This window comes from Balaenoptera borealis, assembly GCF_965194805.1.
Source record: "Balaenoptera borealis genome assembly, chromosome: 4".
Lineage (NCBI taxonomy): Eukaryota > Metazoa > Chordata > Mammalia > Artiodactyla > Balaenopteridae > Balaenoptera > Balaenoptera borealis.
The window spans coordinates 125,043,887-125,065,694 of record NC_138861.1 but is presented as its reverse complement, the minus strand read 5'-3'; the positions used below and the strand labels follow the sequence as shown (position 1 = coordinate 125,065,694).

The 21,808-nt window shown below is 38.4% G+C and overlaps 1 protein-coding gene across 10 annotated transcripts in view; it reads left to right on the top strand.

Moving 5' to 3' along the window:
• Positions 1-21,808, top strand: part of LOC309627547 (bifunctional heparan sulfate N-deacetylase/N-sulfotransferase 4) — an 865,109-nt gene that overhangs the window by 805,726 nt on the left and 37,575 nt on the right. For all 10 annotated transcript variants that reach the window (XM_082389627.1, XM_082389626.1, XM_082389624.1 and 7 more), the window contains one exon: positions 7,126-7,308. In XM_082389627.1, the coding sequence (XP_082245753.1) occupies positions 7,126-7,308 (183 nt within the window). The remainder of the gene's footprint in view (positions 1-7,125; positions 7,309-21,808) is intronic.

Sequence of the window (21,808 nt, the reverse complement as noted above, 5' to 3'; positions counted from 1 at the left end):
TCATTCCTACTTTTTTCCTGTCCATCTGCCCTACAGATGGTGAGATATGTTTGATTTTGGAGCTATTCTTTGCTTCTCTTTCTTCCTTTTGTTCTCTTCCTTCCTGCCCACCTGCCTTCTTCCCTCCCTCCATACTTCCCTCCCTTCCTTCGTTCCTTTCTTCCTTCTTTCTTTCCATTCTTTATTCCTTTCTTCTTCTTCTCCTCTTTTTCTTTCTCCTTCTAAGAGTAGTTCTTAGAGAGATATATCTTGAAGGGTCTGTTAAAATCAAACATGTTCCTTTAAGATTGGAAGGTTGGGGTTACTTTTAATTTCTATAATACATTTATATTAAGAAATATGTTAATCTTTGCAAATGAAATAACCATTTCTCTCTTCAGTAGGAATTATCTTGAAATGTTCAGAGTCAATAATCAGTTGAAATGTATGTGTGTAGAAATATAAATATTGAAATATTGACTTTTATTTCTTATACTTCTAAAAAATTTTAATACATAAGTGAAATTTTATGTTGGATCAATTCTAGGAAGAGTACACAAAGAAATGTTAGTTTTAACCTAATATTGTTACAAATAAAATCTACCAGGTAATTAAAATGATAGAAGGAGAAAAAGCAGAAAATAAAAGTTAGATGAACTTGCTGCCAAAGTCTCTGGCAGAACACTGGATGTGAGAGAGCACTGATTCTGAACTCGCATGCCCAACTTTGAGCACTGATTTGCTAGGATTTCCTCTATAGTCTCAGAAAGATCACTTAAACCCTTTGATCTTCATTTCCTTTTCTTTAAAAATTAGGATGAGTTCTTAATACCTAATCAATACAACAAAAATGAACATAAAATCCCATGGCAAAGTTATTAAATAAATTCACATTAAGAGTCAACAACATCGGGCTTCCCTGGTGGCGCAGTGGTTGAGAATCTGCCTGCTAATGCGGGGGACACGGGTTCAAGCCCTGGTCTGGGAAGATCCCACATGCCGCGGAGCAACTGGGCCCGTGAGCCACAACTACTGAGCCTGCGCGTCTGGAGCCTGTGCTCCGCAACAAGAGAGGCCGCAATAGTGAGAGGCCCGTGCACCGCGATGAAGAGTGGCCCCCGCTCGCCGCAACTAGAGAAAGCCCTAGCACAGAAACGAAGACCCAACATAGCAATCAATCAATCAATCAATCAATCAATAAAAAATCTTTAAAAAAAAAAAAAAAGAGTCAACAACATCATGTGTTTAAAAGAGATCAATCATTGACCAATCATTCAATATATGATACATTTTTTAAAAAATAAACTTGTATATCTCAATAGTGAATTCCAATCTAATGATGGGTTTTAGATTGAGTGGCAGAGTAATATAATTATATTAGGTTTGGGCAAATATTCCTTACTCTTGGCATCTGAAGACATAGATGTATACATATACCAACTTATTAGTTGCCCAGGACCAAAAAGTAGTACCTGGGGGGCCTCTAATTATTTCACAACAATTATGTCATTGGTGTTTAAATCTGGAAATGTACCGGCATACAAATTGGTAATGTTAAGCATAATCTGACTCTTAGTATCTTTTGTGTGGTTCCAGCCTATATTCAGAACAAATGAAGACATAAAATTGCCTTTTATAGGAAAAATACGAGTATGATGCCACAGCACATAAGATGAGCCATCAAAGATGCCTTCCCCTTATTTCTATCTGTCTTCACATTTTATGAGAACTAAAAGCCTCATCAATAATTTAACAAACTAATGGACATATTTTTAGACACAATGGACTCTTTCTGAAAAGCGGTACACTGACAGGGCCACAGAGGCAAAAATGGAAACTAACTGCTAATATTTAATGTTTATCTTGAAAAGTTCTGTGCTGTGTCATGAGCACAGGGCAAGCTGCCTTAAAACAGAGTACATCTCTTCTTGCTCTGCAAAGCTATTGTTTCTGTATTTGTTATAATCATGTGTTTTTCCTATGAGCTATGTATGCAACAACTCTGTAAATGATTTAATTTTTAAAGGCACTATAAGGCACAGAACTGATATCCAAATATTTAATGTGTACTTTAAATAAGAATACATGCTCTAAAAAGATTTTAAATTCTAATTTAAGATACTATACTTGATATTCTGGTTATGGATATTAATATCCATACAATTTACAATGACATTGTGCTTGTCATACAAGTAGGAAAAGCCAGAAAACTATTCTGGTATTGGCAGTCTGAAAATATTTTAGCTCAATTTGGAGAGGGTTGATGCTTCATTTTCTGGATAAAATAAAGCCTTTGTTTTTTATTTTATTTTTCCCTTTTTCCTTTATCCTTTCTGCTTAGTAAGAGAGGCAAAGTAAAATGCTATACAAAACAATTGTGTGATTTGCAATTAAAGACTCAGAAGAACAGCCACTTGCCCACATTTACATAATATTGATATTATCCTGTTTGCCTCTACAACAGGCAGTGCTTTTACCCACATTTAAAGATTATCCTTAGAGTTCCATTATTTTTATGCAATTCCCTATTATCAAGATTTATACATCACTTTATTTAAAACCTCCTTTTTCCTTGGACTATAGACACATCATTAAATGGATTTATTCCACAGGTAATGATCTTCCTAAATTTAGTGCATGCATATTGCATCTGACATTGAGAAATGCTGTTATATATTTTTAATGAATAATTAGACTATGAGAGTGCCTTCAAGATTGGTTTTTAATTTTTACAAGATAAAAGGAAGAATTTAGATTTGTTTCTTGTTCGGTTATAATGGAGTTGAGAGTGTTGAGAGTTGAGGAAGGGGCATATGTAGCAGCGTCAATGAAAAGGTGGGGGGCAGCCCAGAGACCAGCTTGGTGACAGAAGCCCGACCTCGGTGACCCCTCTGGAAGGCCTGCTGCAGGTGGCCTGCTGACATTAGCATTTGATATCTTATTCTTAAACTCATCCATCGAACACGGTGTCATTGCCCATCTTTATCATGTGAGAGGTAAACTGCTGCTGTCCGAATCCATGCAGATCTCTGAGCTGCAATATTTCAAGGTACAGTGGGTTTGCATCTGCAAACCATTTGCACCAATGTAGCACAGTCATACCTTTTCTAGATGGTGCTTTGGGGAGTATTGAGCCAGAATAGTCTTACTGTATCCTTAAGGAAATAACAATCAAAATAAATAATAGCACAGAATAAGTGGAGGAACATACACTGTCATATAAAAAATAATAGCGGACTTCCCTGGTGGCGCAGTGGTTAAGTATCCACCTGCCAATGCAGGGCACATGGGTTCAAGCCCTGGTCCGGGAAGATCCCACATGCTGCGGAGCAAATAAGCCCGCCTGCCACAACTACTGAGCCTGCGCTCTAGAGCCCGTGAGCTATAGCTACCGAGCCTGTGAGCCACAGCTACTGAGCCCGAGTGCCTGGAGCCCGTGCTCCGCAACAAGAGAAGCCACTGCAATGAGAAGCCTGTGCACAGCAACGAAGAGTAGCCCCCGCTCACCGCAACTAGAGAAAGCCCACACGCAGCAACGAAGACCCAACGCAGCCAAAAATAAATAAATAGATAAATGAAAAAAAAATATTAAAAAAATAGTAATAATAATAATAACAATATACTATGTCTGTGAAAAATTATTTGCAAATATTTCATACTGCATTTCTTTCAACTTCCCTTATTTATGCTTCAAACCACATCCATTCTTGATTTGTCTTATTCTTCCTACACTCTCTGACTAGGTTTTGCTTTTTTTTTTTATAAACAAGCCATGTGGCCAGAAATACTGAAACTAAAATGTTCTGTCTGCACAATAGCTGCTTTTAGCAAGTCAGATATGCACAGTTAAGCTGTGCTTGCAGAATCTTTCTTCTGAAAGTGCAGTCAATTGACCATGTGCCAGCACTAATATATTTCTAGCCAGTAAAGCATGTACACATGCTACCCTGTACACAGTGATTTCAACTGTTGTGGCCAGGGTGCTCATCTTTTTTCTCGGCAAAGGAACATTTAAATGCAGAAGCATGCCTCAGCTTAGAACCATGCAACATCTCCAGGCCCTGCTTTCTTCCAAAGGTGGATTTTCCATTTGCCCTGCATCAGTGTTATACTTCCTTCAGAAAGCAAGGCTTGTTCTCTTAAAGAAATTCTGGATAAATGACTTAGAATTAGCGGGCCACAAAATCAGTTAGAAGCATTATGGCAATACCCTAACAAAATGGTATACATCTGCCCATGATATAAAAATAATTTTCACAGTATTCTTCAAGTAGTATTTTTATTTACAATTTTGTCCGATTTTAGACACTTACAGGTGCCTTAAAGTTCCATCTTAAAATAACAGTGCTAGAGGGCAGGTGGCAGATTTCTAGGACGTTATTGTATTTCTTCAGGCATTCAGGCGCTAGCCTGGTTTTTCAGTCCCAAGAAACTATAATTATCACGGAGAACACTGCTTACACTGTCTTATTTCTTAATTACAGTAGCAACATGAGATAAATGCATACTTATTGGGATCAAATGCATATTATTTGGTGGTGATTACAAAGAAGTTCTCATGACAAAGATTGCAATTATATGGTCATCAAGTACTGATACTATGTTATGTTCTAAAAACTCTATAATTAAGTGCTGCCAAGAGGGCACTTCCTATTTGAAAAAAAGAAAAAGAGCTTAAGAGTGAGAGAGAGTTTGGCCAATGTAAAACTCAGTGACATAGTTACCCTGGGCCTGTTCAAATGATTCCACATGAATCTTAAGATCATTGTATCAGCTAGCATTTGAGGGCTTTAATTTAAATTTCTATCTAAACAAGCTACGTAAAGAATATTCTTTAAAATAGCTTTTCTCTTTTTTTGACCTTTAGAATGAAAAGCTTTGAATATACCCCAGGGGGGGGGGGGGAATGGACTGGAAATATGATAGGCGTGATACTGCCTTCAAAGATAAATTTGCAGTCTGTCAGTAAAATTCTTTTCAAATATTATAATTCGTTGTCTGAAAAGTTTTCATGTAAGATTCCAAAAATAATTTATGTTTTGTCATTCTGATTTTAAAAAATGACTTTAAGTTGCCAAGATAATACTTACATAAATTTTCCACTTTCTTCTATAAATAGATATTCTTTGTCTTTTATTTTCAAAATGGCAAATGGAAAACGATGGATTTCAAACTCTATACATAAAACTATTTGGGTGAAGGTTTCAGATATATCATGTGTCAGATTTGCCTGGGTTTTAAGTTCTGCTCTCCCATTGACTAGATGTGAGACTTGAACAAATTATTTCACTGTGCCTCAGTTTCTTCATCTGTAGAAGGGAACAATAACTGTACCTACCTTGTAAGATTGTTGTGAGGACTTAATCATTTCATACATGTAAAGGGCTTAGATTTATGCCTAGCACATAGTAAGCGCTATATACTTTTTAGGTGATATTTATGGCGAATAGGCCAAGTTCTCCCACTCTCTTCCCCACCTTCAACCTTGGTGAGGAGTTATCTTTAATCATCTTAATGGGCTTTCCTCAGAGGATCCTTTTCAGCATTCTAGTAAAGGGCATTCCATGAACCTGATACCTTTGACTTACACTACCTTATCAGAGTGTTTTTTTTTAATTCTTGTGCAAACTAATGCTCTATTATTTTTTTTCTTCTAGTTTTATTGAGATATAATTGACATACAGCAGTGTATAAGTTTAAGGTGTACAGCACAATGATTTGACTTAACATACATTATGAAATGATGACCACAATAAGTTTAGTGACCATCCATCATTTTATATAGATACAGAATTAAAGAAATATTGTCTCCTCATGATGAGAACTTAAGATTTCCTCTCTTACCAACTTTCGTACATAACATAGAGCAGCGTTCGTTATCTTTATCGTATTGTGTATCACATCCCTCATAGTTATTTAGCTTGTAACTGGAAGGTTGTACCTTTTGACTGCCTTCATCCAATTCCCCCTCCTCCAGTACCCACTCCCCGCCACCGGCTCTGGTAGCCACAGATCTGATCTCTTTTTCTATGAGTTTGTATATTTGTTTGTTTGTTTGTTTTTTGAGGTATAATTGGCCTACCACACTATATTAGTTCCTGGTTCACAACATATTGATTCATTATTTCTATACATTTAAAAATGACCACATGATAAGTCTAGTTACCATCTATCACCATACAAAAATATTAAATATTTATTGACTGTATTCCCCACACTGTACGTTTCATACTCATGAGTCATTAGACCACAAAAAAAACAAACAAACAAGTTTTCTTGAGTTTGATTTCATTTCAACCTGTATACATATCTATACCGAAAAAGGTCTGGAACAGTTTTTTAATTTTAGAACTGGTCTAATTCTGGTTCTTCTCTAGGTTGGGAGTTATTAGATTATTGGATTTGATAGTTCTGATTCCACAATGGGGGGAAAAACTGATATGTAAAGTAATACTATACTTTTAATGAGCAGTGAGGGGATGCCAATCCCAATTTCAATTTTTATTTTAAGAGTGAGCTTAAGAGTGACTTTGAAATAGAAATCAAATGTGTGGCTTTCTACCTGTATTAGTCTTTGCAAGCTGCCATAATAAGACACCACAGACCGGGTGGTTTAAACAATGGACATTTATTTTCTCACAGTTCTGGAGGCTAGAAGTCCGTGATCGAGGTGCCAGAAAATTCAGTTTCTGGTGAGACTTCTCTTCCTGACTTAAAGAGAGCCGCCCTCTGGCTGTGTTCCCAATTGGCCTCTTTTCTGTGCATTGCAGGGAGGAGGGATAGAGACAGAAAGAGACAGAGAGAGAGGGAGAGAGAGAAAGAGAGAGGGAGGGAATGCACTGTGGTGTCTGTTTCTTTTCTTATAAGGGCATCAGACCTATCAGATTAGGGTCCCACCCTTATGACTCCATTTAAGCTTAAGTACCTCCTTAAAGAACCTGTCTTTGAATACAGTCACATTGGGAGTTACGGTTTCAACATATGAATGTGGGTGCGGTGTACACAATTCCGTCCATAACACCCCACCTGAAACGATAATTGTACTTCTCATGAAATTCAGTGTTTAGGTGAGGTACTTCCTAGAGCTTGTATGCCACTTTTGAGCATATGCATATGATATTTATGGTCATTTTTTTTTTTTTTCAGATCAGCATTTTCATGACCCATTTGTCAAACTATGGGAATGACCGCCTAGGGCTGTACACCTTTGTGAACTTGGCCAACTTCGCGCAGAGCTGGACCAACCTGAAATTGCAAACTCTGCCTCCAGTGCAACTAGCCCACAAGTACTTTGAGCTCTTCCCTGAGCAGAAAGACCCTCTCTGGCAGGTAACACTGCACATTCTCTCCTGGGCTGAAAGAAAAGAAACTAGCAATTTGTGAGTGCCGAGTTTGTGTTAGGAACTCTGCTGGAGATACTAAAACTGTCATTTAATGCAAACTTCTTTTTCATCCAATAGTTTCATTCTCTTCAATAATATTTTTTATTTGTTTTATGGATTAAGTGTTCGCATTTTGGATTTGTTTTTCTGGGATTTTGTTAGTTGGTCAGTCAGTTTGGAAGTTTTGCATTGAGGATGTTGTTTTATTGTTGGTTTTTTCTCAGAGCGAATCACTTTGACTTGCATTTAGTGTGGGCACTAACTAGCAGTAAAATGGTTAGGCATTGGGTATCTAGGAAGATAGAAACCAAGGACCACCTTATCTAAGAGTGTAGAACTAGACCCTGATATGTGTGTGTACAACACAGATAGTCTAAATAAAAAAGGGAAAAGCAATTTTTACTTCATGCTCATACAGGTTCTATCTTTAAGATGTCTTTGTGCGGTTTTTTTTTAATCTAATCTTTTGCTAGGATCATATCTATTAATAAAGAAGGAATTGTCAGTTTTAGGATTGCTTTTATGAATAATTCAACTTTATGTGGGAGCTACTGAGCCTCAGTGCATGAAAATGTAAATGAGCTGCTTCTTACCATTTATCTAGGAAAATGCCACCTTCCACTTTCTCGGTTCTTTATGCATCAGATTACATTGACCCTCACAATCAATAAGTTGGCTGCAGAGAGCAGATCATGTGGTCTCCTGCTAAGTAGTCAGCAGAGGGCTAGCATCCTCGTTAATGAGAAATCACTGCAAAACAGACTTTTTACCATCCTCTCTCCCTCTCCTGTGTTTCTATTCCATAATTCGTGTTACATGCCCCTCTGTGTCTATATGGTCAGGAATTCATCCACCCTATGTTTATTGAGCATCTACTATGTATAAAGCAAGGCTAGTTGCTCTTGAGAATGCAAAGAAGAAAAAAATGCAATATTTTCTCTCAAAGTCAGCAGAACATTTCCTTGTTATTCTTATTCACTGCTATATATTTCAAAATGTGTTTTAAAACTGCTACAGTAAGTCATACTTTATTTTGATGATTTATTCAGCAGCTTGACCAGCTATATGTTTGGTGTATATATTAAGTAGATGAATAAATAGATAAAGACATAGTTCTTGTAGTGTATATAGTCACACCACGTAGATGTTGAATTTCATAAAGGCAAAGCTTTGTCTCCCATAAGTGGTAGTTACTCAGAAGTGCGCACATACTTATAAAATTGATAAATCATTGATAGTAAATCAATTCTTTTTTCACACATGTTTATTTATAAGATATCTATAATTCATGGTTACAGTAACAATGAAAAGTAAGCAACTTAACAAATGTGGCAGACAGATGATCAAAAAATGAGTCAATGGCCCCAAGCTCTACTCTTTCTTTTCCTTCATAAAAAAAAAATGCTTTTTTTATGAAGAATTTGTATTTCTTAATATTGTGTGAGTTTTTTTAAAATAAAGAATTGTATTTATTGATATTTTTGGTATCAGTGACACTGTTCATTTTGTTAGGGAATGAATATAATCAAAGACATGCCAGCTCCAATAAGATTTGGTTAATATGATGATTTTATTTTATTTTATTTTACTTTATTTGTTTTTTATTAATTTTTATTGGAGTATAGTTGCTTTACAATGTTGTGTTAGTTTCTTGCTGTACAGCAAAGTGAATCAGTCATACATATACATATATCCACTCTTTTTTAGATTTCCTTCCCGTTTAGGTCACCACAGAGCATTGAGTAGAGTTCCCTGTGCTGTGCAGTAGGTTCTCATTATGATGATTTTAAATATAATGATCTAATGCTTGTTAAATATGAAATACTGTGCTAGTTGATTGGGGGTATAAATGAAAATTAGAATGAGAAAGTAGAATTATTCCTTGAGAAACTACGTTACTTTGGAAGACATGAGAACATATACATACACAAATAAAACATTTGTGAGTGTGACTATTTTAATTTTGAATAGCATCATAGAGGTAAATTCCTAGGGAGTTCTTAATAAATGACACAATTAATCAGAAGAGGCTTCAGAGAGTTCACAGATTTTTGTTATTGTTGTCATATATATGTCTATTATCAAAACAGCTTATTATAAGAGTATTTAAGTAACACTCAAGAGTAAATGTTTACTAAAAGACTCCTGTTTTATCACATGAATTATATCCTTTATATGGTTTCCTTTTTTAAATTTATTCATTTTATTTATTCTTTTTTTTTTCTTTCTTTCTTTTTGGCTGTGTTGCGTCTTCATTGTGATGTGTGGGCTTCTCACTGTGGAGGCTTCTCTTGTTGCGGAGCACGGGCTCTAGGTGCGCGGGCTTCAGTAGTTGTGACACGTGTGCTCAGTAGTTGTGGTACACGGGCTTAGTTGATCCACGGCATGTGGGATCTTCCTGGACCAGGGCTCGAACCCGTGTCCCCCACATTGGCAGGCGGATTCTTAACCACTGCACCACCAGGGAAGCCCTATATGGTTTCTTTTGACTGAAAAATAAAGTTGCAAACATTTCCCATTAACAAAAGTGCCATAGAGCTTCCCTGGTGGCGCAGTGGTTGAGAATCTGCCTGCTAATGCAGAGGACACGGGTTCGAGCCCTGGTCTGGGAAGATCCCACATGCCGCGGAGCAACTGGGCCCGTGAGCCACAACTACTGAGCCTGCGCGTCTGGAGCCTGTGCTCCGCAACAAGAGAGGCCGCGACAGTGAGAGGCCCGCGCACCGCGATGAAGAGTGGCCCCCGCTCGCCGCAACTAGAGAAAGCCCTCACACAGAAACGAAGACCCAACACAGCCAAAAATAAAAAAATAAATTTAAAAAAAAGTGCCATATATTCTCAAATATATATAAGAAAGAAAACAAGGAATAGAAAGCAAAATAGCAGTTAAGTTGAACAGGGAATTATTCACATACATGAGATTTTGAGAACAGTAGACTTACTGAAGCAAATCTGATAAACTTTGCCAGTCATAAAGGGTGTCAGAAAACTGCAAATGATCAAGTAAAGATAAAGTGCATAATACTTTTGAGTTCCTTTCCCTGGTGGTTTTCTCCTCTTCTCATATTTGTATTTATAACATCAAGTAAAACAGCTAAAGGCGTTATCATCGTGTCCTTTATACAACATGAATTTAATTTTACAAAAAACACTTAAGCATAACCAACACTAATTAAATGTTTTATAGTCCATTCATCACAACCGTACAGAGTTAGGATCGATTAATATTATGTGTCTCTGCCATTGCTATACATTCTCTAAATTAAATGTCGCAGGTACTTTATTGTATTTATAAACATGCCTTTTTATTTAGTGCATTTCACTTTTAAAAAGTTATCTTTCCTTAGATTTTCAATTCACACTTTTTTATTACCACAAATAAAAAGAAAACGTGCAAAATGATAATCTTAACATCTATTTAATTTCCTTTGGTTCCTTATGTACATTTTCATTAGCACCAACTACCATATATGTGAAAACTGCTTTGTCACCTAATTAAAAAGTGCAATATGAATATCTGTCAATGGACAGCATGGTAAGTACAATGCAGAATGTATGTGCTCCCTTCACTGGAAGTGGAGTCTTTCGGAGTTATTTAACATGAGAGTATGTGCTGAGGACACACACAGACCTCTATCCCTAGAGTACGTCCTCCTCAGTATAGCTCCTGGTGTGTAAGATTCTTAAAATTATACTCATGGGTTTCTGTTAATTCATGTCCCTTTTTGTTTGGGTAGAATAATCACTACAAAGCATAAAAGAATAAGGTTTCCTCTTTTTTTTTTTTTTTTAACTCTTATTATAGAAACCAAAACCACAACATGGAGGCAGTTGGAAGGTCAGATTCTTGCACATTCACTAATCAATGCTTTTAAGCTCTCAAGCTGTCAGGTTAGCTCAGTCTCAATCTTCAGTCAGTCACTCCAGAGTCTCACTATCAATAAACATGCCAAGCGTGATGTGGATTCCTGCTTGCCCGTGTGACCAAGAGTATGCTCAAAGAGCTGCAGTTTCTCTCTTTCCAGGCTAGTGTCTCCAGGATTAAAGAAGTAGGGAAGTAAAGCCACAGTGTGCTGACCTTAGGGAGTTAGCACCTTAGTTGATTCTAGCTGTGAAATCATCCAACTCCAGCTTAGAGATGATGAGATTTGAATGTCTGTGACATAAACAAATCACAAGGTCTAGTGACATACACACTGTAGATTCTATTAGTTTGTGTCTATTGAAGGAATGCTGACGTGGAGAGTTACAGATTGTAAGAGCAGGAGAAGTTAGGGACATCTAGACCAACTTACTCATTTTAGACACCTAAGGAGGTGAAATGTCTTGTTCTAAGTCACGTGGCTTATTAGGGACAAGTCAGGACTAAAGCTCAAGTTGCCTTATTTCTAATCCAGTGTAGTCCCAACCACACCAAGATGGTAGTTTTACATTTAGAAAAATAAATCTACTTCCACCATCGACTGTCTGTGTAGAATGAAATATCAGGAATAACTTGTGACTTCTGAAGAATCTGATGGGGTGTTCAGTGTGAGTTTTTGCAACCTATGCTTCTGAAGTACCTACATAATAAAAAGAAGGGTCTTTGCCTTCATGTAATTTACAAACCATAATAGCGTCTGGTTATGTGAACAAAATGACATCAAAAATTTGTCTTCATATTTTTTCCTCTCTTTTCCACTCTATACCTTATTTATTACTCTATTATTGCACTTACCTTATGGTATTGCAGACACTTGTGCTTGTCATACACCAGCTCATGCAAACCTTAAGGAGTGAGACTGTGTTTATTCATTCATGTTTGTAACCTAGAACCTAGCATAGTACCACAGCTACTGTCATTAAAATCTCACGAATGGAGAAGCAAAAGCAGAGGGATGTGTGTGCACAAGGAACAGTAACAGTGGCACACTTGTTTCCTGGGGAAGAGTAGGCATGTAATGGGACATAACCTTGAGGAGCACATACAAGCCAGTCAGGAAAGCTTTGCGAACTACCAGAGCAATTTGGGTTTGATAGGCAACAAAGAGGAACTATCTGTGTGTTCTGAAGATGAGAGTGAAATAATTTTTTTAAGTGTTGGCCAAAAAGATTATACCAGAAGCTTTTATTTCCATGACAGGTAAGAAGAGGGAGGAGCTAAAGTTAGGATAATAATCTAGCTATGAGAGAGGGAAGCCCTAAATAGTTTCATGGCTGTGGAAAAAAGCGAGACCTTCCGAGAAGTGTTAGAAATTGTTTGTGGGTGAGATGCTGAGATTAAAGGAACTCTGATACGTAAGTAATTATTACCCCCACAGCTGGGGAAATAAGAGTTCTATAATTTCATATTCTTCACTTCCATTTTTTCATCTTGTAGCCTTTCCAGTGAAATAGCCAGAACGGTTTTTATCACTTCACAGAGTCAGAGCAGAGGTACAGACTTCATCATCATCTGACATATTTTTCCTAATCACCATGCGGTTACATTTCTCTTCTTAACTCAGAATAGTATTTAAACCTTTCAGGAATGCTTCCCAAATACTCAGGTAATTCCTCACAATTTTAATTCTTTAATTTACAAGAAAACACTTTACTGTTTTGATTACACAAGGCTGTCAGACATTCTGACATCCAGAAATGGTGACATAAGTCATGGATTTTCCTTTTCCCATCAATCAGTTGCAAATATGATCTTGTCAGGTGTCAGATTCTCCACACAAGTAACTTACTGAGGTTTCGTCATGGAAAGACTACTTGCAGGTAGCTCATAAAATAAAATAAAATAAAATAAAATGTAAATTGTTATAATACTTTCATACTTTATTAATCAAAATCATCATAAAATAAGTATATTTTGAACCCCTAATCCAAGTATAACAATAAAAAACTGAATTTTGTGTGTGTGCCCTACAGAAATGTCTGATAACTGTAATGTCATACTAAAAATGTCATACTATGAGCTAATACATTATATGAGACCAACTTATTAATAAGAGTTTAAAAATACAGTTTCTTTCATTGAGTTGGTTATCCAGATTCCCTGACAGGGTATTATTAAAACAGTAAGTAATAATATAAGGTATTGTATGTGAGAGTGTGCAGTTATCTGTTTGAAGATACTCAGAGTTACAGAGTAAACTTGTCACCTTCTCCTGGGGTCAATTTTACTTTTGAGACTATTTCATGGGAGAATACAAATAGTATACATTTATTGAAATAAAGGTGGTGTAATATGTGAAGAATGCATAGGGGTTTAGGATAAATCAGAGGTAGTTTGTGCTTAGAGCAACTCTTGTGGCACTATTACCCCGGATCCACACATGAACCACAGGCCCCTTTTACCCACTTCCACCCCCAGAGGTTGGCATTTATGTGCCTCTGTAATCAGAGTACTTTGGTAGAAAAGTCCGAGTATGAATCAGACTATCAAGTGCTACAGGAGTCCTGTGGAGAGAGCATTCATTACGGATCAGTGCACGCAGAAAGGAAAGGTGTTTCCAAGGAGCTGAAGGACTCCCTAGCTTACATGGTGTGCAGGTAGAGTCGAGTCTTTGTAAGGATGGTGTGTGTCTCAGAGTTTCTCCATACGGATTTGCTGATTGAAACACTGAGAATACACATCCCTAACCTATTAAAATTCCTCATCGGTGTACGTGGATTGTATTGAGCTTAAATGACATTGAGAGACAAAAAACTGAAAGTCACCAGCTTGTATAATGCAGATTTGGAAAAGGATTTTGTTTAAAGACATGTACACGGCAAAATTAATAAGCAGAAGAAAATTTAAAACAGCACATCCAGATAGTAGGAAGCAGAAGAATTTAAAAAGAAAAACAAAAGCACCTTTCGTAGCCTTCTCCATTAAACAGTGAGGTCAGAACAGCAGAAAGCAAGCAGGGGGAATAGAGAGAAAACCAGTAACCTGGAAATGTTTCTAATTAACAAAATAATCCTTCTACCATGAGCACTGGGCGTTTTTAATGTTTCAGCTATTAAGGTCTAGAGATCTCCTCGTTATCTGGAAAAGGCACATGGCTTGAGAGGGGATAATCAGAATAACTGATAATTCCATGGTGTTCTTCTCAGAGAAGGATGTGTAGAAGCAGTGAGCAGAGCAGATTCTTAGTAGAGAAAAGGCAGGTAGGTTGGAATAACCAGATCTAATGAGAACCAAAGTTATCTTCATGTCTTCTATAAAAATATGAACTTCAGGATAAGGTCAGTAGTGTGATTTTTTTTTTTTTTTTTAGTATGTGTTTTTAGCTTGATTGTGAATTTGAAATTTTTACTTAGAGAGGGAAAATCTGAGTGCTCATACCCTTCTACGTAACATGATGTCATCAGAATTTACTGCCCTTTCTAAGTCTGGTTCATAACCTCAGGGAATCTCCTGTCCACTTTGCTGATGTCTACTTAAAAGTAAACCTGCCTCACCTCATCATATATTCCATGTACAAAAACCACTTGCATCCCCTTTACCTGTGTGAGAGCTGGTTACCTGCATTTTCACTACACTGGCACTGTTATCATATACACTGCCTAAAGCAGTTTTTTTGTTTTTTTTTTTTAATAAATTTATTTATTTATTTATTTATTTTTGCTGTGTTGGGTCTTCGTTTCTGTGCAAGGGCTTTCTCTAGTTGCGGCGAGCGGGGGCCACTCTTCATCGCGGTGCGTGGGCCTCTCACTATTGCGGCCTCTGTTGTTTCGGAGCACAGGCTCCAGATGCGCAGGCTCAGTAGTTGTGGCTCACGGGCCCAGTTGCTCCGCGGCATGTGGGATCTTCCCAGACCAGGGCTCGAACCCGTGTCCCCTGCCTTGGCAGGCAGATTCTCAACCACTGCGCCACCAGGGAAGCCCCCTAAAGCAGTTTTAACTGAGAATATTTTCAAAGTTTCAATATATCTATAATGCTAGATACTAAAAACAGTAAATTACTTTGTGTAACAGTTTCGGATATGTGGGGAACAATCAGATAGGGATATAATTGCTTTGTAACCTTCTGACCTTTAGAATTAAAACTGTAACAATGGAGCAAAGTATGAAAGTGCATGCAAATGTATCCTTTTTTTTTTTCATAATCATTGCAGGATCCTCTCTCTCTCTCTCTTTCTGTCTCATACACACACACACAACACACACACACACACACACACACACACACACACAATTTAACTGCAGAGACAATCCCAGCTTTGGATTTCAAATCTGAAACTAATGTGCTGTGTCACCTTCAGCACGACCTAAATAAAACACCTTGCATCTCAGCTTCCTCAGCTATAAAGAAAGGATAATAATATCTGTCTTGCCAGGTTGCTTTGAGGATTAGAAATAATCTTTGTCAAGCAAGTGCCTGGAATATAGAAGGTGATCAATAAAACTTAGATATTATGTTAGTTGTTATTCAGACCATATAAGGAAAGTCAGAGTAGGAAAAGTCTAAACAAACATTTTCAGAATATAAAATAGGAAATGCAAACATCCTGTTATTAAAGTTGTGATTAAACAGATACAAGGGAAAACATGCTAAGAAGAGACATAAAAGACGAAATATGGGCACCTGGATAGCCCTAAAACAGCATAAAATAGAAGGAATGCAGTTTTAAAAAAAGTCTGCCTAGGGACTTCCCTGGTGGTGCAGTGGTTAAGAATCCGCCTGCCAGTGCAGGGGACATGGGTTCAAACTCTGGTCCGGGAAGATCCCACATGCCACAGAGCAACTAAGCCCGTGCACCACAACTACTGAGCCTGAGCTCTAGAGCCCACGAGCCACAACTACTGAGCCCACGCACCACAACTACTGAAACCCATGTGCCTATAGCCTGTGCTCTGCAACAAGAGAAGACACCACAATGAGAAGCCCACACATCACAACGAAGAGTAGCCCCCACGCACCGCAACTAGAGAAAGCCCGTGCACAGCAACAAAGACCCAGTGCAGCCAAAAATTAATTAATTAATTAATTAATTTTTTAAAAAAAGTCTGCCTAAATTGACGTATACAAATGTCACCGATTGTGAGATACCTACTGGAAAAACTGAAGTAATGTAAATTGAATAGTTAATAATAAAAACATTTGGAACAGCAAGTATTATAACATCTTAGCATCCAGGTAATTTTATTTGATAGTTTACTCCTATCAGTATAACTTGGGAAAGTACAACTAAAATAACTAGTGTCTTTGTCTACCAAAACAAGTGTTTATCCATGTTCAGTGTGTTAAAGTCAAAGGAAACTCTTTCCAAATCTTATCAATCTGCCTATTTCTGTGAAAGTTTTTTTTTTTTTTTCGGTGCATTAGGTCTTCGTTCCTGCACGTGGGCTTTCTCTAGTTGCGGCGAGTGGGAGCTACTCTTCGTTGTGGAGCCCGGGATCTAGGCACGCAGGATTCAGTAGTTGCAGCACATGGGCCTTAGAGCACACGGGCTTCAGTAGTTGTGGCGCAGGGCTCAGTAGCTGTGGCACACGGGCTTAGTTGCTCCACGGCATGTGGGATCTTCCTGGACTAGTGATCGAACCCCTGTCCCCTGCATTGGCAGGTGGATTCTTAACCACTGCACCACCAGGGAAGTCCTGTGAGAGTTTTATTTCGCCAGTTTTGCATGCAGAAATTTGAATGGCAAAAACGTGTATTGCAATAAAGAATAAAATTGGTCTAGTTGAACCTACAGAATGGAGAGAGGTCTCACAAAAGGCTTTGACTTTCAACAGTGGCACTGAATAATTGATCAGTTTGCTCATCCACTTTGCTGAGCATAAAGAAACCATTTGAACAAATGAACTGAACACCTACTCTGAGATTTGTTCTTTGTTGAGTTATATATGGGGAATAGGTAATGGAAACTGCTTTCCTATTGCTTAATATCTAAAATACAGTTGAAAAGCAAAATTCTTTGCAAATGAAGCAGTTAAATGATAATATGAGGAAAATAATTTTTAAGTTCTAAAGTGATGGTGTGAGTAAATGGCAAGACCTAGCTTCTGGGACCACCATGAAGGACATCACTGGCAACTGTGAATAATTTTTTTGTGGATGTTTGAGAAGTAAAATATCTACACAGTTCATATTATGTTAGTTTTTAAACATATATCAAAATCTGCCTATGCTTGTTACTAAATGTTTATGGTGCCTGTCCCAAGGCAGTTAATCGATCCTTCAGTCCATAATTATCAAGCACGTCTTATGTATTAGATTGTAGCAATCAAGAAGACAGAGGTCGGGCTTCCCTGGTGGTGCAGTGGTTAAGAATCCACCTGCCAATGCAGGGGACACGGGTTTGAGCCCTGATCCAGGAGGATCCCATATGCCACGGAGCAACTGAGCCGGTGTGCCGCAACTACTGAGCCTGCGCTCTAGAGCCTGCGAGCCACAACTACTGAGCCCACGTGCCACAACTACTGAAGCCTGCGTGTCTAGAGCCCGTGCTCCACAACGAGAAACCACCACAATGAGAAGCGCAATCGCCACAACTAGAGAAAGCCCATGAGCAGCAATGAAGACCCAAAGCAGCCTAAATAAATAAATAAATAAATAAATAAATAAATAAATAAATAAAATCTATTAAAAAAAAAAAGACAAGAGGTCTTCTCTTCAGAGCACTTACATTCTAGTTGAATATAATTATTATAGATACAACTCTACTATTAGTTTTTATATTATATACTATTACTAGAAACACATCCTTGAATAAAATAATTTCAGGTACTGAAATGCAGTGAAGAAAATGCGGCAGGAGGCTGTTACAGAGAGACAGGAACGAGAGGAAGTGCTTTGGCTCCACTCACCAGGGAAGACATCTCATGTGGGGTGATATGTGAATTGAGCCCTGAAGGACGACAAGTGCTAAAACAATGAATTGGATGAGTTGCAATAGCCATATAGCAAGAATATCCAGAAATAAACTGAATTAGGATTATATAGGAGTCTTTGGGTCATCTGGTAAGACAGCCCATAGCTTCCGGTTTGCCTGAAGAAACTCCAAGCCATTTCCAAATTGGGTATCCCAGAAGTCTAGCCATCTGGCTGTGAGGAAGGGCACCTTAGGTGCTGGTGCTTCTGACAAGCACCAGGAAGTCAGCTCTTATCTTGCAGATGGATATCTGCAAGAAGCCAATCCATCAGCAAGAGTAATCTCTTTCTGCTGCTCCAACTGCCTAACTAATCTAGGCAAAGGAAAGAAAAAAGTTAATGTGGGATTACAGAATAAGCACTTTCTTTTATAGAGCACGATTTAATCATTTTAAATATATTAACTCATTTAATATATTTATGCAATATATTTATATTTATGCATATATAGACCTATATGCAAGGTAGATAATATCAATCATTATTTTTTTTTGTAGGAATCTGAGGTCCAGAGAGTTTAGGAAAATTCCTTAAGACACAGACAGTCTCCCTCCTGAGCTCACTCTCTTAGCAACTGGGCTGTGCTGCCCCTGCAAAATAAATAGGGAAGGTTCATGGCGGATATTAGCTTCAGCAGGAAGAACTGGCAAGATTTTGACTGTATTGTGGGGGAAAAAATAAGAGCATTGCACAGAAAGATAAATAATTCAAAGATTCAGGTGCAGGTATATCTATAGTAGTGAATACAGTAGAACTGAAGCTTTAGGTTGGTGTTGGCAGTTGTTAATTCAGAGTAGTGCTACTCAAAGTGTGGTCCACGAACAGGCTTGAATTATTTGTTGCTGATTCGCCATGAGACAAGAAGTTTGTGCCAACATATAAACAATCTATACCACTAAGCAGCTGGTTGCATCATCCGGAATCTTCTTTTTTTCCTGTAGCAGGATGTTCTTGTTTAAGCATGCCGTTCAGTAATTCACATTCTGACACATGTTTTTTTTTTTACCTTCTCGCAAAGTGCTTTGAAACACATTGAGTGAGAGTATAGGCAATGTTGCTATAATGATGACATTCCAAAACTACACTGGCTAAATAAAGTAGAAATGTATTTCCCCCTCATACAACTGTCTAAAAATGGGCAAGCAGTCTGCAAGAGTTAGATAGCTCTGTTCCACATGATTATCCAGGGCCCCAGGTTGGCAGGTGTTCGACATATGTATGGCTTCCACCTCTGAGCCCAAGGCACATGCTGCAATTGTAGCCATTTTACAGCTGGCAGTAAGTAGGAAAGGAAAAATCTAGGGAGAGCGACTTTATCCTTAAGAAGATACTTTACGTCCTTTTGGCTCACTTTCCTTAAACTGAAATGATTCATAGGAAGAAAGCTAAATTCAAGAGACACTGTGAAATATAGTCTGTAGCTGAGAACCCAGAGACTGAACAAGAGGATACTCTGTTACTGAAGGAAGAAAAGGAGACAAGATAGTTTAGCCTTCTGTGCTCTAGTGAAAATTATGTTTAGAGAGTTAAGCTGAAACTAGACCATAGAGGATTGGCGATTGAACACTGAATAAAAGATTGCAGAAAACAGAGACACCAGTAAAAATAAAATAAAATTTCATTTTTATGTAAAATAAAGAATGTTGAGTTTATTGGCTTGTAATTAACTCCTTTTATCACAGTTTCTATAGATGAATTCATCAAGAAATCCAAGATGTATAGCCTAACCTTTTGCAAGGCTAATTCTCACACAATGCATACATAACTGGTCTCTTTATATTGCACTCTGTTCTTCTTCCAACGGAAGATGGTAATGGAAAATGCACTGGGATCAATTCTGAGGTAGGGCTCTGGTTCAATGATTTATTGAGGAAACGGTTTCAGGAAAAGCTTATAAGGGAAAATGTAGAACAGGAAAAAGCAGAGCATGGATGTGGTCTTAGGAAAAGTCTGGATCCTTGACTGGATCTGCAGGGAGAGAGCTAATTACACAAGTTGTCTCACCTTGAAGCAAGCTGGTCAGGCTTTTACACCCCTGTATCAGTCAGTCACTGGACACGGGCCACCTCTGGAGTGTCGGGCGGGGATGCACAACTTCCTGTCAGGTAGCTCCTATTGGCCAAGGGCAATACTCAATCTCCCCAGCTGGGGGCGGAAGTGTGGTGGGAATGGGGATAAGGTGTTGCATTGGCCAGAGATAGGGATTTTCCTTCAGTGGAGGAAAGAGCACTCAGTCCGCCACACACCCCTGTCCATACCTTGTACCACATAGCTATACTTGCTTCTACCCAGGAACAACTTTTCCACAATTGTGAGCATTATTCCTGGGGAAACCTATAACAGGAAGGTCACTAGGAGAAACTGCAACCTTGTTGCTGCAGTTGGCTCCAAAGCTGAAACCAGTGCACAGTTTCTCCCACCTCTATCCCCTATTCGAGATTTCCCCCACCTGTGGTTAGCACTTCCGCTGGTCTAGATGGCTGGCCTTGTGGGTCAGGTACAGTCTCAGGACCAACTGCAGTAGCAACAGTTCAAGTTTGTCTCACTAATTCTTTTCTTGTAAATTTCCCTAGGAATTATGACAGAGGAAGGCTGTGCCTGGATAAAGATAACTTAATTTGTGAAGCAAGGGGTGTACTATGGTAGACTCTGATCTGGTGCCCAGCCCAACCCTAATCAGGCTGTGGTGGCTCTGCTTTCTCAATTATTAAAATTGGGCGCGGAAGTATCAACAAGTAACCTAGTGCATTATTTGAGTGCCAAAGATATTTCTCCCTGTATAATAGCTGTTCTACATCTCATGATAATCAGAGTCAATTGTCCCTATCAGGATGGTAACTCATTTCCATGTCTGATGGTCTACTGGCACAAGAAATCCAAAGTGAATGGGTACAAGCTGCAACTTTAAGTGTGGCGATCCTCCTCCTGGGCCTCCTGGTGGAAGCATCTCTCCTCTGGGAACCAGAACTCCTAGACCAATAGACCTTAAAGTTGTGGAGATGGAAAGCACAAATTCTCTAATTAAGCCATTAGAAATGATGGTGAATGGGTCCACTCCTACATCTACTCCTTAATTCCTAGACACAGCTATACTACCTTTTGGAGACACAGCACCAACCAATAGCTTTTGATTTAAGAAGTACAGTGTATCTCCAAGCTGGTACTTCAACTGTATCTTTCATGCAGTCTTTCACCACTCTATCAGGCCAGCAGGTCTGGATAGTGAGGCGTGATAGGACCAGTGACTCCCAAGGGCATAAGCCTACTATCACACTTCCTTTGTCAAGAGTGGTCCCTTTACCTGAAGCAATATTATGTGAGATACCATGTCAATGAGTCAGACACTCCATGAGGCCTTGCATAGTGATGATGGCTAAGGCTATGTAAGCAGAGAAGGTAAATTCATACTCTGAATATGTGTCAGATGGGATCAGGATGAGTCACTGCCCTTTTAAGGATGGAAGTGTCCAACATAATCAATTTTCTACTAAGTGGTAGGAGAGTGCTATTTCTGGGACTTAGAACTGGCCTCTGTTACTGACAGGTCAGGTATTCAGCAGCAGCTGTAACTAAAGCAGACTTGGGGGAAGGAAGCCCAGGAATGGCTTCCATCTTG